General features: G+C 49.7%; 1 protein-coding gene across 1 annotated transcript; it reads left to right on the top strand.

Moving 5' to 3' along the window:
* Positions 1–9539: 9539 nt before the first annotated feature.
* Positions 9540–13660, top strand: LOC133234164 (myeloid-associated differentiation marker-like). The gene has a single exon (XM_061394390.1). The coding sequence runs from the start codon at positions 9962–9964 to the stop codon at positions 10715–10717; it is 756 nt and encodes a 251-aa protein (XP_061250374.1). The 5' UTR covers positions 9540–9961; the 3' UTR covers positions 10718–13660.
* The last annotated feature ends 2763 nt before the right edge of the window (positions 13661–16423 follow it).

Genomic DNA, 16423 nt, shown 5'->3' with positions numbered 1-16423 from the left:
CCTGGGAACCAGTGCAGGATGCCAATCCTGGCCCTTGTCTGTGCGTTTGTCTCCTGTCTCAAGGTGGGTGTAGGGAGGCAGATGAGCTGAGGAGAAGGCAGGGTCTAAGGTCTCCACGCTCTCTCTGGCATTTTCTGGCTGGCTGGTCAACAGGAAGTGGTCTGGCTGAGATGAGGGCACTGCTGCAGGACCTCTGCTTGGGGCACTGCAGTTAGATCAGGACAAATAGGAGCCCAGATATTATTCCTGGACCCAAGAGAAGAGGGAAGGGGCTCAGCCGTTCCTGAGGTTCTAGTACCTGCTGAGTTTTGCAGGAAGCCAGACTTGAACTCCAGGCTCTGACGTGGAGCAACTGTGTAACCTTGAGCAAAAGATATAATGTAGTTTTGGGGCCTCAGTTCAACATCTATAAAATGGGGATGACAATAAATATATCTCTGAAGATGAAATAGAGATAAGTCAAGTAGTCAGAGTGCTGTTGCTGCAGAAATGGCTACTCCATTCCTCCTGGGTCTAAGGTACAATGCCAAATCCAGGGAGAGTTTAAGATCTTGAACCAAGTATCTAGGCTCAAATCCCAGCTCTGCCACTTCCTATCTGTGTGATCTTGGCCAGTTGACCTTTCTGTGGCTGTGAAAATGGGGACACAGAGCGCATAGTTCAGGGGCTGCTGGGAGGAACAAATGAATCCACAGCAGAGCTCGACCTGCAGTGAGCACAACACGTGTGACCTCTTGTAACTGTTGTGTCCACCGCAGCCCCGCTGCAGCCCAAGTCCTCAGGGCCCCTTTCTCAGCTGACGGAACCTGTGAGCTGTAACCTAAAGTCTGTTCTGGAGCCAAGCTGGGCTGGTGAGGGTTTGCCCTGTTGCTCTTTTCTGAATCTGCTTCTGACCAGGGGTTGGGAGGTGATGACAGGAGCTCCGTTCAAGCCCATCTCCTCACCTCCACTCCAACCAGCATCTGTTTCCATAAATCCCTCCAGTGCTTTGTCTGGAAGAAGAGTGAGCTTCCTCAGGCAACAAAGTTCTCAGAAACCATCCATCTGGGCAGCTCACAGAGTGGGGCTCCCTCTGGGCATCCTCCCCTCCCTACATTGACCCTGACAAACCTTAGGACAAATGACACCCTCTCAGCACTACAGCCAAGGGAAGGCACTCCCCTGGTCCCAGCTGCAGCCCGCCTGCCCCTCGGGCTCCCAGCTGCCCACTGCTGCCCGCAGCACGTCATCCCTCAGGTCACCAGGTGACGGCAGTGGTCCATGTCCCTGCTGAGCCAGGGCCAGCTGCCCATCAGCCCAGACCACTGCCCCCAGTAACACTCTCGCTGCTAGTCTGGGATCACTCCTTATGCTAATCCCTAAGAAGAAAGAGTTTGTGTTTCTTCCTGGTGCTTCAGGCGGAAGGAGGGATTCCAGAATATTCTGTTCCTGGACCCTGCAGAGGCTGGCAGAGACCCAGATCCCTCCATCATCTCAATCTCTTCCCCCCACCACAGGACCCTGGCACGCCTGCTTTCTCCTCTTCCCGCTCCACAAACTGGTTTTAAGCTTTGTTCTTGGTGTCAAGAAGTTGCTCCTTATAGGCATGTAAGGAAACAGGGTTCTGTGTCATCAAGCAAATAGGGGGACAGAGTCCCCAGTCCGTTTGTAGGAAGCTGTTATTTTTTTGTTGAAACAGGCCTGATATGTTATGTGTATAATATTATGCCCTATTGTAAAATAGAATGCAAAACTCTACATTCAGCTTCAAGTAAACTATGAGGCTTCAAACATAAACGCTACAATATAGATGCACCAGGTAGAGCATTTGCCTCTTTCACTCATGACTATATTCCCAGCACTGAACTGGGCTGACACAGCAGTATTTGTTGAATGAATATGACTTTATAATATAGGCTTATGAATATTACCTCACAGCCTCACGATCCAGGCCTGCAATAGCGTCCAGTGTGAGCTTCCAATGGCCATGGTACCTGGACTAGCTCCCTTGGCTGTGCCCTGGCTGCCTAGCTCCTGCCTTCCTCGTCTGAGCCTATTTCTAAGCCTGGTCCCACCCTAATAATTCTCTAAGCTACCCAGCAGCTCTCTAGTACAGTTGTTCTCTGCTGAAGTTGCCAGAGATGTTCTCTGCAGGTCTAATCAAGAGCCCATCATGTCTAAAAGCAGGTGCTAATTATCTCTATTTTCTGGATGATGAAACTGAGGCTTAGAGTATCATTGACTGAGCACAGGACTGCCATGTTCCAGGCTGAGCTCTGGTCTCAGTTCAGGGTTGGGGGACATGTGGACATGTCAGTGGAAAGGCCCTGAGATGACCAAGAGGAATTGGGAGAAGTTCTCAGTGGCTGGAGGGAGGGAGGCAAAGAGGCAAGAGAAGTAGAAAGAGGTATCAGCTTGTAGGGCTTTCAAGGTGATATTTTGGAATGTGTGTTTCACCTGAGGGAGCAAAGAGAAGCCTGAAAACTTTTCTTAGTTAAGTTCACTCCAAAGCAGACATTGAGGTAAAGAATGGAAACAGTCATTAGCAGGAAGCTTATGGCAGGAGAGCAAGTGAGGATGGATGGACCTGGACCAGGTGGTGACTCGAGATGAAGAGAGGATGGATTCACACATATTTTGTAAAGAGCATCTGTGAAGGTGCTGCCATTGACTGAATGAGAAAGATGAGAAAGGATCAGTGTGTTTTGGGGGTGGGAGTTTCAAGAGGTGGGATTGGATATGTTGAGTGTGAGGTGCCATGCATGATTCAGAGGGAGAACTCAGGAGGTAGCTGAGCATTCAGGAGGTAACTGTACTCTAGTACTCAGTAGAGATTAGCTCTGGAGGCAGGAATTGCGTAGTTGTCATCACTCAGCCTATTTACTTCATTCAGCATCTTCTTAAATGTTACATCCATGGAGCAGTCTTATCTACTCCCCACATTCCAATAACTGCCTCTTCACCTGTTTTCCCCTTGTCATTATATTTATTACCAGATAACATGCTATTATATATTGGTTTGCATATTATCCATCTAGATAAGTAGGATTCGTGAGGGAAGAAACTATTGGTTCCATTCTCTGCTCTCTGTCCAGTGCCTAGAACACTTAAAGCCATCTGACTGGATAAGGACTAGAAGGTGCACAGAGAAGAGGTGGTCGAGGCTGGAGTCCTGAGGATCTGAGACCTTCAGACAATGGGAGAGGAGGAGGAGGGAGGGAGAAAAGGAGGGATGGGAGGCTGAGGAGCAGGGGGACCATCATTCCAGAGAATCGTTCCTGGTGCATTGAGGGCAGAGAGCCATTTCTTAATAAACTTTCTCCCTCTAGAAGCACACGAGCCGGGCCTCAGGTGCAGGTGGAGGAATAGCACGTGTATCTGGAGGGGCCTCAAGGAAACGAGGAGGCAGGAGCCCAGGCTGCCTCCCTGATGCTCTGGCTGGTTCCCCCTTTCTTAGCCTCCCTTCCCAGAGCACACTCAGTGGGTGGTGTCCAGAGGGAGGGGAGGGGCGCTGGGAGCACCTGGGATGGAGCCTGAGATGTTAAGAGAGCAGAAGGGAGAGGTGAGGTTACAGCTGTCCCTGGGGCATCAAGTGTCAGTAATCCTGGCCCCTCCCCTCATCAAGACCAGTTGAATGTTTGCTCTCAAATATTTCATAAATCTGCCCCTGCCTTCCACCCCTGAAATGTCTTTGCTCAAGGCCCATCATCCCATATGTGGACTCTACAATCAGCCCCCAAACTTGCCCCCCAACTTCTTGGCCAGCCTCCATCCCATTTTCCTCCTACACCCAGAGTGTCAGTTCCAGAGTGGGCCTCTGATGGATCAGCCCCTCCTTAGAGAATGTCAGCGAGGCCTCATCACTAAGATCCTACTTGTGTCTCTGGTGTCCAGGTCCATCTACACTGAGCCCTGTCTGCTGCTCCTGCAACACCTCCCTTCCTCCCACCTCACCTGTTGTGCTCATGTGAGACCCAGGAGCTGCCCACATCAGATTACTTCACAGAAGTGTCACTCTGGAAGCAATCAGAGATGGAGTTGTTGGAATCAAGGAAGACCTCCTGGAGGAGGTGATTAAAAGTCAAGTCTTAAAGGACATATAAAAAGGTTAACAAAGCAAAGAAGTGAGGAAGAGTTTTCAGTTATATGATTTGCTTGAGGATCTCATGAAGTTTCAGTGGCAGAGTGGATGTGACTGCTGCTTGTGTGTGGGAGGAGGGAGAAGAGAGAATTGACCCTGGCCAACTGGAGGCTGGTCTATATGCCCACTTGGGTCAGGAATGAGGTTTGGGGTGGCAGAAAGTAATGAGTTGGAGCTGAGACACTTCCCTAAAGCTAGGACCACATTGTTCACAACCTCAGAGGTAGAGTAGGCAAGGAAAACCATGCCCTTCAGCAAGAGGAAAGGTCAAGGCTAATACCCACCTTGACAGGAGTTTTGGATTTTTTTTTTAAGTCTTCACAAGAGAAGCAAAATCTAAGTCTTCATTTCCGGTGAAACGGGCCCAAATATACATGACCTCTGAGGTCAAACAATGCCAACCTGGAAATTAACACAACTGGCACCCAGCAGGTGTTTGGCCTGGAGGGTCCTGAGCAGAAGCAAATGCAGTTATTCTGGGTGAAGCTTCCAACAAAGGTGTCAGGACCCTCCCAGAAAAGCGAGTCCTGTAAAAGGGGGCTCACAGTTTAATGACAAAGTACGTGAGGGATCAACCTGCTGTGAGTCCCAGGAACTCCAGTGAATACACACCAATATGAAATACTCAGCAAACCAATACACTTTGATAAACAAATACACTAATGATAAACACATTAGAAAAAGATACCATGAAAAAAAAGACAGGAAGATAGGAGAGAGAACTGTAATGGGTTGAAGAGGGTCCTCCTGAAACTCATGTCTACTCAGAACCTCAGATCGTGGCCTTATATAGAAGCATGGTGATGCAAGCATACTTAACTGAAGATTTGGAGATGGAAATCATCCTGGATGGAGGGTGGGACCACAGTCCAGTGACTGGTGTCTTTACGAGAGAAAGGATGCAGAGATTTACCCACACAGAGTTGAGAGAAGATGAGCATATGAAGACAGAGATGGAGTTAAGGGTGGGGGGCTACAAGATAAGGGGTCTCCAGAAGCTAAAGGAGGCAAGGATGGACCCTCTTGGAGCATCACAGGCAGCACAGCCCTGCTGACACCTTGATTTCAGACTTCTGACCTCCATAACTTGAGAGAATAAATCTCTCTTGTATTAAACCACCAAGCTCATGGTAACCTTATGCAACAACTCTAAGAAATAAAAATAAATAAAAAATTGGAAAATATAGTCTCTCATATTTTTATAAATTACCAGAAAATCTAGCTGACCTACTCTAGAGCATGGTAGTCACTTGGATCCCAGGTCCCCTTGTTATTTCCTGTGTCCCCCAGTGTCTGAGACTCACAGGGGAGGGTCCACTGATCTAGAGAAGGGGAGTCAGTCCAAATGCCCACAGGAGCCAGGAGGGAAGGAAGGAAGTAAAGGGGATGGAGAGGACTAGGGCCCCTGGAGAGGACTAGGGCCCTTGGAGAGGACCAGCTGCACCTGCCAGGGTAGAAAAGAAGGAGGCCCTGTGCATGACACACTCTCATGTGTATAAAATGGAAAAAAAATACAGATATGCCCTACAAACATGTGCATTTATGTACACACATGTCTACATATTTCAGAACATATGAAATGTGTTGAAGATTGTACATGAGGTTGAGGACACAGATGCTCCCTGGATGGAGGGGTGAACGTTCCTGTGAGCAGGCAGGAAGTCTGGTCATGCCCAAGAGAAGAAATCAGGACATGCGAGATGATCATAGACTTGCTTTATGTCAATTATACAGGAGAATAAGAGAAATGTAGAAAACTGCACGAAGATATGAATGGAAAACAATATAGAGAGCATAGCCACATCAGCTCCAGTGCCCCCAGCCCCTCAAGGACACACAGCCCGGTGACACTAGACCTCCTGAGGCTTCCAAAGGAGCTGGGAGTCTGAATTTTCATGAGAAATTAAAACACTGCCACTTCCAAGCCCTTAGGGAAAGAAATAGTAATACTAGTGATTCTACATCATTTCTTCATGAAAACACTGTGATGGAAACTGAACACATCAAGAGTCCACCTGCAGTGCAAGCTGGTTTGCAGCCCCTGATCTGCAGCAAATCAAGCTGCATGTGCTGATGTCCAAGTAGGGCAGGGCCTTCCAGGTCCTCTGTGAAGGGGGCGGGGAGGGGAACAGGTAGGGGACATGGATTGAGAGTGCCCTGTCAGAGACCCTCTGAGGAGTCCTTCATGTGCTTCTATTCATTTAATTGACACATAGTAGGTTATAAGCCCAGTGCACAGTTGGGGAACCTGAGGCTCTGATGAGTAAATGGACAGGATCATCCAGTTATGAGATGTCTTATCCTTGTCGCTCTGGTGTCCATCTTCCCTCTTCCTTCTCTGTCCTTCCAGCACCTCCTCCTTCCTTCCTTTGTCCCGGCCATGACCTTCCCGGCTCCTTGTCTTCCAGTCCACACGCCTGGCTGCTGGGCAGGCAGGGCTCAGCCACATCCAGGCTGTGATGTCTCTGGGGCACCATGTTCAGGCTCACAGATTAGAGTGGAGGAGGGGCTGCTGGGGAGACTCAGGCAAACCTCTTGCTTTCCAGGTGGGGGAACTGAGGCCCAGAGAGGACACAGGCCTGACCCAGGGTCACACAGAAGGAACCACCATGCCTCTCCTGCCCAAGTCCTCCCTCTGTGCTATTAAGTGGATCTAAAGAGATGAGAATACCAGACCACTTGACCTGCCTCTTGAGAAACCTATATGCAGGTCAGGAAGCAACAGCTAGAACTGGACATGGAACAACAGACTGGTTCCAAATAGGAAAAGGAGTACGTCAAGGCTGTATATCGTCACTCTGCTTATTTAACTTATATGCAAAGTACATCATGAGAAACGCTGGGCTGGAGGAAGCACAAGCTGTAATCAAGATTGCTGGGAGAAATATCAATAACCCCAGATATGCAGATGACACCATCCTTATGGCAGAAAGTGAAGAGGAACTAAAAAGCCTCTTGATGCAAGTGAAAGAGGAGAGTGAAAAAGTTGGCTTAAAGCTCAACATTCAGAAAATGAAGATCATGGCATCTGGTCCCATCACTTCATGGGAAATAGATGGGGAAACAGTGTCAGACTTTATTTTTTGGGGCTCCAAAATCACTGCAGATGGTGATTGCAGCCATGAAATTAAAAGATGCTTACTCCTTGGAAGGAAAGTTATGACCAACCTAGATAGCATATTAAAAAGCAGAGACATTACTTTGCCAACAAAGGTCTGTCTAGTCAAGGCTATGGTTTTTCCAGTGGTCACGTATGGATGTGAGAGTTGGACTGTGAAGAAAGCTGAGCCCTGAAGAATTGATGCTTTTGAACTGTGGTGTTGGAGAAGACTCTTGAGAGTCCCTTGGACTGCAAGTAGATCCAATCAGTCCATCCTAAAGGAGATCAGTCCTGGGTGTTCTTTGGAAGGACTGATGCTAAAGCTGAAACTTCAGTACTTTGGCCACCTCATGCAAAGTGTTGACTCATTGGAAAAGACTCTGATGCTGGAAGGGATTGGGGTCAGGAGGAGAAGGGGACGACAGAGGATGAGATGGCTGGATGGCATCACCGACTCGATGGACATGAGTCTGAGTGAACTCTGGGAGTTGGTGATGGACAGGGAGGCCTGGCGGGCTACGAATCATGGGGTCGCAAAGAGTCGGACATGACTGAGCGACTGAACTTACCTTAAATTTCAGGGTCATTTTGTTGAGGTAAGTTGTGAACAGCTTTGGGGACAGATACCCCCATCAACCCTCATGCCAGTGCCCATCCTCCACCCCGGCAGTGCCCACTGGGAGGCCAGCAGGCTCCAGGGCTCCCCTGCAATGGGGCTCAAGGAGCTTTGGGAGTCCAGGGAGGTTCTCAGGTTTGCTCTGTTTCTCTTTCCAGCCTCAGCTTGTCCCAGGGTTTATTATCAGCAAAGGTGACAAGGCCCCTGATGGCAGGAAGCTGGCAGGGGCTCACGGTGCTGGCCCTTCAGCCCTCGGCACCTCTCAGCAAATAGTCCTTTGGAAACAGGGCAGGTGTCCCTGAGGAGGGGGCGGGCTGGGAGGGGCCTCACTCCCCCACACACTGGACCCTGGAGGAGGCCCTGTGTGAGCAGGACTGCAGCCCTGGCTGGCGGGACTGTCTTGGGCAGGTGACCTGGGCAATTCCGTGGTCTCCAGGGTCCCTGCCACTCTGGCCATGTGTCCCTGTCACAGCCCTGAAACCCCTTCAAGCCCCTGTTCTCCTGTCTCAGTTCCAGTCCAGGCCCCTCCTCCATGGCGAAGGTTGGCTCCATGCCTGCATCCCTTCTGGGTCAGAAAACCCCTACTGGGCTGCCTCAGGGCCACTGGGACCCTGGGATCCCCCCAGTCATCTCCATTCTGCCCGCACCCCCCCCCCGCCCCCACCCCAGTCCCGGGAGCATCCTCAGGGCTGTCACCTCCCAGGGGTCCTGCAGGGGCCTCCTCTTTCAGCTCCTGCCCTTAAAAGGGGGCCAAACATCTGTCCATCCCCACTGCCTTCCTGGGATGCCCTAAAAGACTCCACGTCAGCCTCAGACACAGCATCCTTGTTCATTTCCAATCCCTTCTTCCCAGCTTGGCAGCTGCTAACCAGTCTCCCAGGCCAGGAGAATCCTCACTCAGGTAGGACTACTTCTAGATATTTCCAGACTCGAATCTGGATGACAATTTTGGAATTCTGTGGTTCCTCCAGGACACTCCACCTTGGAATGCTGGGTTGGAGTCTCCCTGCCCCAGTGAGGAAGAGTCACATGGGAAGGCAAAATGCAGGGGAGGGGATTCAGAACAGTTCCTATTTTCCATGTCATCTTGTCCCCATGGCCTTGCTCTCACCCCATGGCTCCTCCCTGTTAATCTCTGAAGCTGCCCTCCTCCGGGTGGAGCCACATGTGTCCTCTCAGATGGCAGCTCCTTCCAGTGATGGCTCCTGGGAGGACAGGCCAGGACACGTGTCTCCAGGTTGCTGTGGAAGGAGGCCATGGCCCTGAAGGTATGTCCTGGGTCTCAGAGCCCTGAGCTTTGGTCCTGGCCTCCCACTCTGGCTGACCTGCTGAACTGTAGAGCAAAGTGCTCAAACCTACAGCTTTGGCATTTTCATCTGGGTTTCCCACTCCTATCTACGGGGCAACCTCGGGGAAATACTTAACCACCCAGCTTCAGTTTTCTCATCTGTAAAATGTGGTTAGCAGTACAATCCAATATCCCATTTCTGAAACCTTTGGGTTTGCTCCAGAATTCCGAATTTTTCAGCTCCAGGTAGGTGACATGGTGCGTCTACTCTGAAATATCACACTCACTGGGGTCTGAAAGCACCTTGTAATCAGATACAGGAGTGTTTCTGCAACTGAACTTTTGAACATAAATTGTCTCATGTTTGTTCAGGTCAAAACTTGTTACCAAATGAGTTTTTTCAAAATTCTTTTTTTCAATTTTCATAGCCTTGAAGGGTTGGGATTGCAGATAAGGACCAGTGTAACTTCTGTCTCCATAGATAAAAGTACACAGCTCAGAGAGATAAAATATTCATGGTTTGAGGCCAGACCAAACATGGCTATAAGGTTTGGGATAAGACAAGTCTCCTGACTAGGCCAAGGCTGATGGGTGGGGAGAAACATTCTGGAGCGGCTGTGCTGTCACCCGAGTGTCTGAGCCATTGGTTCCAACTCCGCAGATCCTGAGCCTCAGCCCTACAGGGCCCTGAGCCTTTTCCAGGCGTCTTGACTCCAGAGCTGGATCTTTTTTCGGTGGGTGTCAGCAAAGACCATTGCCGTATCGATGACCTAGGCCTGCACAACCATCAGGACCTCCACAGGATCGTCCTCAGGCCTGGGTTCTCTGACCATCATCATGGGCTACTTTCTGCGCCTGCTGCAGCTGCTCTCCACCTGCGTGGCCTTCTCCCTGGTGGCTGGTGTGAGCACTTTGCAGGTGGCTGCAGGTAACTGGTCCATATTTGTCTGGTGCTTCTGCTTCATCATGACCCTCATCATCCTCATAGTCGAGTTGTGTGGGCTTCAGCCTCGCCTCCACCTCTCCTGGGATGGCTTTCTCATCACCAGCGCCTCCTGTGCCACCTTCTTATGTCTCTCAGGCTCCATCGTCTTTGCCACTGCCTGTATCCAGTTGCTGCCTCACAGCCCCTTCGGTGACCACGCCATTGTGGTCACTGCCTTTTCCAGCCTTGCATCTGTGGCTTATGCCACTGAAGTGGTCTGGACCTGCGCCCGGTCTGGAGAGTTCTCCTGCTCTGTGCTCACCTTGCCAGGCCTGCTTCACAGGCTGGAGATTTTCGTGGCCTGCATCATCTTCGCCTTCATCAGCAGCCCCCATCTGTATGTGCACCAGCCGGCCCTGGAGTGGTGCGTGGCCGTGTATTGCATCTGCTTCCTCCTGTCAGCCGTGACCCTCCTGCTGAACTGGTACAACTGGGACAACAGGCTGCCTGTCCCCGTCCCCCTTGTGCATTTGGGGCTGACCCTGCTCTCCGCCCTCCTCTATGCCTCCGCTGTGGTCCTCTGGCCGCTCTACCAGTTCAACAGGGAGTTCGGCGGACAGCCCCAGAGGTCCAGCGACGTGAGCTGCCGTGATAAGCTCAGCTCCTAGGTGTGCACCTGGGACCAGCGACTGGCTGTGGCCGTCCTGACTGCCGTCAATCTGCTGGTTTACGTGGTGGACCTGGTGGACTTGGCCCGCCGCTGTTTTTATCAGCTTCTGAGGCTCTGCACCAGGCCCCCCGGTTCCCTCTTATTGTCAGTGGAGGCATCTTCACCAAGCTCAGTCGTCCTCTGATGTCCTCTTCCTGGCTCCCTCTCTCCCTTCTCACATCCTTTCCCATTCATGTTGCTCTTTCCTGTTCCCTTCCCTCCTTCTTCTCTGTCTCCCTTCTGTCTCGTGTGCTTGCCCATAATTCTGTTTTGCCTCTTTCTTGTGTTGTTCCATCTTTTCTACATTTTCTGCTTTTTGGCCCTTTTCTGTTCTTCCTTGGTTTTCTCGTCTCCTGTGTCCTGACCACCTCTCCCCATTTTCCTTCTTCTGATCCATCAGGACCTGAGACTCCTTCCTCCTCTGCCCTCCCCCCTCCTAAGGTGCTGACTCCACAGCACACAGCCCTCTGTGCAGCTGTTCACACCCTGGGCCTCCGGAGGCTCTGGTTGTCTGTCACCCTGGCTGTGTCTTAGTTGGTACAGATGTGTGGAGTGGGGTGAGTGTGGGTAGCTAGGAACTGAACCCTGTTTTTCCCAGTGGAGGGGGTTGTAGAGTATTATTGTTGTTCAGTCTCTCAATTGTGTCTGACTCTTTGCGACCCCATGGACTGCAGCACACCATGCTTCCCTGTCCTTCACCATCTCCCGGAGCTTGCTCAAATGTATGTCCATTAAGTCAGTGATGCCATCTAACCATCTCATCCCCTGTCACCCCCTTCTCCTGCCTTCAATCTTCCCCATCATCAGGGTCTTTTCTAATGAGTAGGCTTGTTTTTAAGTTAAAAGGAGGTCAATAATTCCCAGTGGGTGGGAGTCTTGAAGCAGCGACTTTGGGTCCCTGGGCCCCATCCGGTGCTCAGCCCCACCTGAGACTGACTCCAGAATTTTTGCAGGTTCACTAAACACCCACTGCCTAGAGGGCTTCTTAGAGGAAGTTGTGATGATTTCCATCCCAATTACTTTCTGGACATCGAAGTAGGAGCTGGCAGAGAACCCCAGGGACTTGCAGACACCTGTCTACAGTGTTGGTGAGGGGCAGTGATGTGTCCCTCCTGCCCCAGTGATCAAAACTGCAGGTCCTGCCTCTGCAGGGAGAAGAGTGTGGCCCCTGCAGCCTTAAAGGTGATGTTAACCTGGATTTTTTTCCCCTGATCAGGAAGGCAAAAATTAGTGAATATCCTTATTCACTAAAGGGGAAGTTTCTTTTCATTCTTCTTCCCAGCGGGGTTACTTCAAAGGGTGGAAATTCCTTCTGCCAGAGTGAAAGGAATTGCATCCCTGACTGCTGCACACAGAAGTATGATTCTATGGCTTAGTATGATTCTATCAGTGGCTTTCTCTGCTGCTTCCTGCTTCTCTGAGACTCATGAATAAGATGGTCTATATGAATGTATAGGTATGTATATCTTATTCCCAGGTGCTTCTGTTTCCCATCAGCCCCCTGCTGTCAATCATAGAGAAAATCTCGTCCCTTCTCCACAATCACAATGTACTTTTTTAACCTCAATATTAAGATAAAGGAAAACAAAACGAAACAATACCTTCTCCCCTCCTCACTAATCAAGAGATCCTAATTAACCCAAATTTATCTAGAGCTCAGAAGAAGCCTACCAGATTTCCCTCCTCACCCACCTGACCCTGGGTGGGGTCCCTGGTGGGGGCCCTCCCACTGTCTTCCCGCCCTCACCTGAGCTAGACCTTAGGGAGTGGACCATCCCTGGAAAACTAGAGTTTGGGCCCCACCCCAGTGCCAAATATCCCATCAGATAACTCTTAAAAGGCTCTTGCCAGCTCCTCAATGTCTTTCTTTAATAGTTTGTGCCAGGGACTCCCCTGGTAGTCCACTGGTTGAGACTCCTGACTTCCACTGCAGGGGGAGTGGGTTCTATACTTGGTCTGGGAACTAAGGTTCCACCTGCCATTCAGTGCAGGCAAAAACATTTTTTTAAAAAAAGTTGTGTGTCTGTGTGCATGCGAAGCATGTTGCCTGGGTATGAGCATGCGTGTCCATGTGCATGATGGCATTGGCACCAGCAGCCGTTTGTATAACTGTGGTGAGGAAGTCACCCCAAACCTTCTTCCTCTCCTGTTCTCAGCCACAAAGCCTCAAAGCTCAGCATAGTAGCTTCACCAGGGCCAGAGGGGCCAGGCAAGAGGAGCTGTGGGGGAGGGGAAGGGAAGGACGCCCACTGCTGCCCCTCACTCCTGTACTGGGATGAAGTCATGTGATCTTCACCCAGTGGCAGGTGGGATGAATGGGGCAGGCTCCCAGGAGGTGGTCCCTATCATGGGGAAATCTTAAGAAGGACTAAAAAAAATTCGTATTTAAGGCAAGATGAAAAATTTCAGGATAAAGTTGTTCCCTGTCCATTTGAATCTCCTCCCTCCCCTCTAGAGTGCATTGTGCATCTGCAGTATGTGTTAACCAACCTCTCTGCTCAGCCTTACAGGTGAATTTTCCTTCTTCTGGCCCCAGTCATATAACTCCTTAGAAGATTAACATAACTTATGACCTTATTAATGTCACAGCTGTATTATTTGTATTCTGCCTATTCTACAAGATTATTGTTTCTTGCATTGCCAAATGTGTGACTGAGCCTCTGGTAAAAAATTAATGTTGACTTGAAATGATTGACCTGATGTATAGTCTATAAGATCCTTGATTGTAGTAGTGTGACTCTAGATATGGGAAGAAGCGATAGGAAGGAACCATTTCCTGGAGTTGACACTCTTGTAAGACAGGTGGTCCAGAGGATTAAGGCTACTGTTACCAGGACTGGGTGAGTGATAGCACTTGAACCACCAGGAATAGACATTCCTAGTGACCTGTGACAAAATAGCCATAAAAGGGATTTTCCAGGCAAGAATACTGGAGTGGGTTGCCATTTCCTTCTCTAGGGGATCTTCCTGACTTTGGGATCCAACCTGCACCTCCTTAGATATCCCTAAGATAAAAAGGGAGAGGACTGTGAAATAAAAAATGTCACCCACTGTTCAGTTCTACAAGAATCAAGTAGTTAGCCACCATAGTCACTGTCCTACAATCCACCCTGGAAGGAATTTAGGTCGAACATCAGGATGAGACACTGTGATCTATAAAGCTGGACCTCAGATAGCAAGAGTTTCTCAAGAGAAATTTTTATGATCCCAGTTTCTTGCATCTTCCCATACCTAGAAAAGCACTCAAACCATTAACTAAGGGATCTCTTCCTCATGAAGAGCAGAAACATTCCACCAAAACTATGTGCTTGGTTGTGTGTACCCCTGAAGTCACATACATACTGGCCTCCTCCCTTACCTCTTCAGAACAGTTTCATAACTTCCGGAAAGATTGTGGCTCGGGTCATATTCCTCCTTGTTGCTGTTTACTCGCTCAGTCGTATCCAGCTTTTTCGACCCCATGAACTGTGGCCTGCCAAGTTCCTCTGTACATGGGATTTTCCAGGCAAGAATACTGGAGTGGGTTGCTATTTCCTTCTCTAGGGGATCTTCCTGACTCTGGGATCGAACCTGCACCTCCTGCATTGGCAGGTGGATTCTTTACCGCTGAGCTCAAATAAAAAACTCCATTTCTTTCTTAGATTGACTAATGATTCACTTTTCATCAAGAAAAGCAAGCATGCCTAGTCCTCCCCAGGCTTCCCTGATGGCTTAATGGAATCCCAGAGTAAGAGAGAGGGGCAGATCTGGGGTCCACGTCTGGGTTCACAGTCACATTGGTCCTGCCTCCAGTCCAGTGGCCCCACCATTGTGGTCTGTCCCCTTAGGGATGAACCATGAGGAATATGGAAAGCAGAACCCAAGAAATCTGGTTTCTAGTTCTAGTTCTGCCATCATATGACAGATGAGTCTTGTCCCTGATCTGAGTTTCTGGTGAGCTGATGGGGGTTGAAAATAGGGTGTTTTCCTCACTCACCACTTTCTCTAACCAGAGCAGCCTGGTGGAAATCAAGGTCCGACTCAAGATCTCACTTGAAAATAAGATTGGAAAGATTGGAAACAACTCACATGGTCATGTTGAAGATGCTGGTTAATGAACCAAGGTGTAGACAGAAGAGGGAATACTATACAGCTGGGAAAAATGAGGATGCTCTCAAAATAATGATAAAGAAAAATGTCCAATATACCCTAAGTAAAAATAGTAAGATACAGAACAATATATTATATCCTTTTTTAATGTAAAGAGAGTGGGAGAAATAGAAAATAAATCTGCATGTACTTGTTCTGTATCATGGAGCACAGGAAGGGCTCCCATGAGTGCAATGGAGCAGCCACTACCTGGCACTGATGAGAGAGGGCAGCTGAGGGGAGAGGGCACAGAGCCACATGTGGATGGGAGGTTTCTCAATATGTGGCTTTTTAGAGCATTTTGATTTTGAAACATGTAAGTAAATTATCTTTAAGAAAAGAAAATTTCAATTTGAAAAATAGACCAAGTGGAGAAGGAAGGTCAGAAGAGGGATGGTTGGCAAACTGTCTGCATGTTCCCTGCAGCCTGATGGACAGGCTGGGGGAGGAGCTGAGAGATGCCTGCATGGGCCTGTCTCCAAAGGCAGAGGGGAGGGAGGTGCCTTGGGTCCAAAGGTCTGGGGAGGGAGAGCTGTGGCCCTGAAGTCCACCTGTAGGATCCCCAGGGCGTCCCCCAGCCCTTTAGCAGAAACAGTTGATGGAGAAGTCCTCTGGTGCCCTAGCCTCAGGCCCTTTTCTTGCTCCTTGCCTGGCCTGGGCTCCCTGTTTCCCGGGACAGCTGCCCTACCCTTGCTCCTCTGGCCTCCTCCATGCAGAGTTTTCCAGCTGACGCTCCTTCAGACTGTGGTCTGAGCCACATCCAGAACAGAGCCCGTGGCACAGATGTTCCCATTCTCTGGCTCTGACCAGCTTCTTGGAAAAATCACAGAGTCAGCGTTTCTCAATTCTCCTGTGAGTGGAGAGAAGAAGGACCCCTCTCTCCTGCAGTCTCAGGCATTGGCTGTCCACCCTGGTTGGGGGTGGCAGTACTGGCTGCCAATGCATGTGGCCCTTGTCTGTGTGGCTGTCTCCTCTCAAAGGAGGAGAAACACCTCCCCGTAGAGAGGTTGGTGGGTGGAAAGAGGATAGTTATGTTCCACTAGCCCCTGCCTAGAGTCTCCACACTTTCTCTGACATTTTCTGGCTGGCTTTCCAACAGAAAGTGGTCTGGTTGTTGCAGAACCTCTGGTGGGTCCAGCCAGAGCAGGACACACAAGAGCCAGGAGATGATTCCTGGACCTGAGAAAAGTGGGAAGGAGCTCCACATTTCCTGAGGTTCTACTACCTGCTGAGCTTTGCAGGGAGACAGACCTGTATTCAAATCCAGGCTCTGTCAGGGAGTAACTGTGACTTTGTTTAAATTACATAATGTACTCTCTGAGCCTTAGTTTCATCATCTATAAAATGGGGATGACAATAATAATCTCCCTGAAAAAGAGGAGAGTGAAAAAGTTGGCTTAAAGCTCAACATTCAGAAAAGGAAGATCATGGTATCTGGTCCCATCACTTCATGGGAAATAGATGGGGAAACAGTGGAAACAGTGGCAGACTATTTTTTGGGGCTCCAAAATCACTGCAGATGGTGATTGCAGCCATG

Source organism: Bos javanicus, chromosome 21, assembly GCF_032452875.1.
Source record: "Bos javanicus breed banteng chromosome 21, ARS-OSU_banteng_1.0, whole genome shotgun sequence".
Taxonomy (NCBI): Eukaryota; Metazoa; Chordata; class Mammalia; order Artiodactyla; family Bovidae; genus Bos; species Bos javanicus.
Note: the sequence above shows the minus strand (reverse complement) of the source record. Positions and strands in the feature narration are given on the sequence as shown.

Bases quoted from the DNA above. Each gene is read 5' to 3' on its own strand.
- LOC133234164 (XM_061394390.1), top strand. From the start codon at position 9,962: ATGGGCTACTTTCTGCGCCTGCTGCAGCTGCTCTCCACCTGCGTGGCC.